The following is a 296-nucleotide window of genomic DNA, read 5'->3' as shown; positions in this document are numbered from 1 at the left end:
AAACCCAATTAATGAGATTCAAGCCTATTTTCATTGATCAGCCAGAGCTAAAATAACCTTACTGACAGTTCCTCTACTCTCTGCCATTTTCTCACAGTATATTTTTTCCCTTCTACTGTACATTTTTTCTTCTCACCCTCCTACTCTGACATTGTTTCCTTCCTTTTCTCTGTCTTCTGCTCTTTCTCATTATCACCGCATCCTTCCACTTAGAGCCAAGACCATTAGAAATACTGTAACGGTGAACCTGGAACTCACAGCAGAGCAGTGGAAGAAGAAGTATGAAAAGGAAAAGG

At 39.9% G+C, this 296-nt stretch overlaps 1 protein-coding gene across 1 annotated transcript in view; it reads left to right on the top strand.

Moving 5' to 3' along the window:
- The window catches only part of kif5ab (kinesin family member 5A, b), a 54900-nt gene that overhangs the window by 24299 nt on the left and 30305 nt on the right, over positions 1-296 (top strand). The window contains exon 11 of the mRNA XM_020609948.1: positions 214-294. Within this exon, the coding sequence (XP_020465604.1) occupies positions 214-294 (81 nt within the window). The remainder of the gene's footprint in view (positions 1-213; positions 295-296) is intronic.

The sequence above is a fragment of the Monopterus albus genome, unplaced genomic scaffold (assembly GCF_001952655.1).
Source record: "Monopterus albus unplaced genomic scaffold, M_albus_1.0 scaffold1.1, whole genome shotgun sequence".
NCBI lineage: Eukaryota > Metazoa > Chordata > Actinopteri > Synbranchiformes > Synbranchidae > Monopterus > Monopterus albus.
Note: the sequence above shows the minus strand (reverse complement) of the source record. Positions and strands in the feature narration are given on the sequence as shown.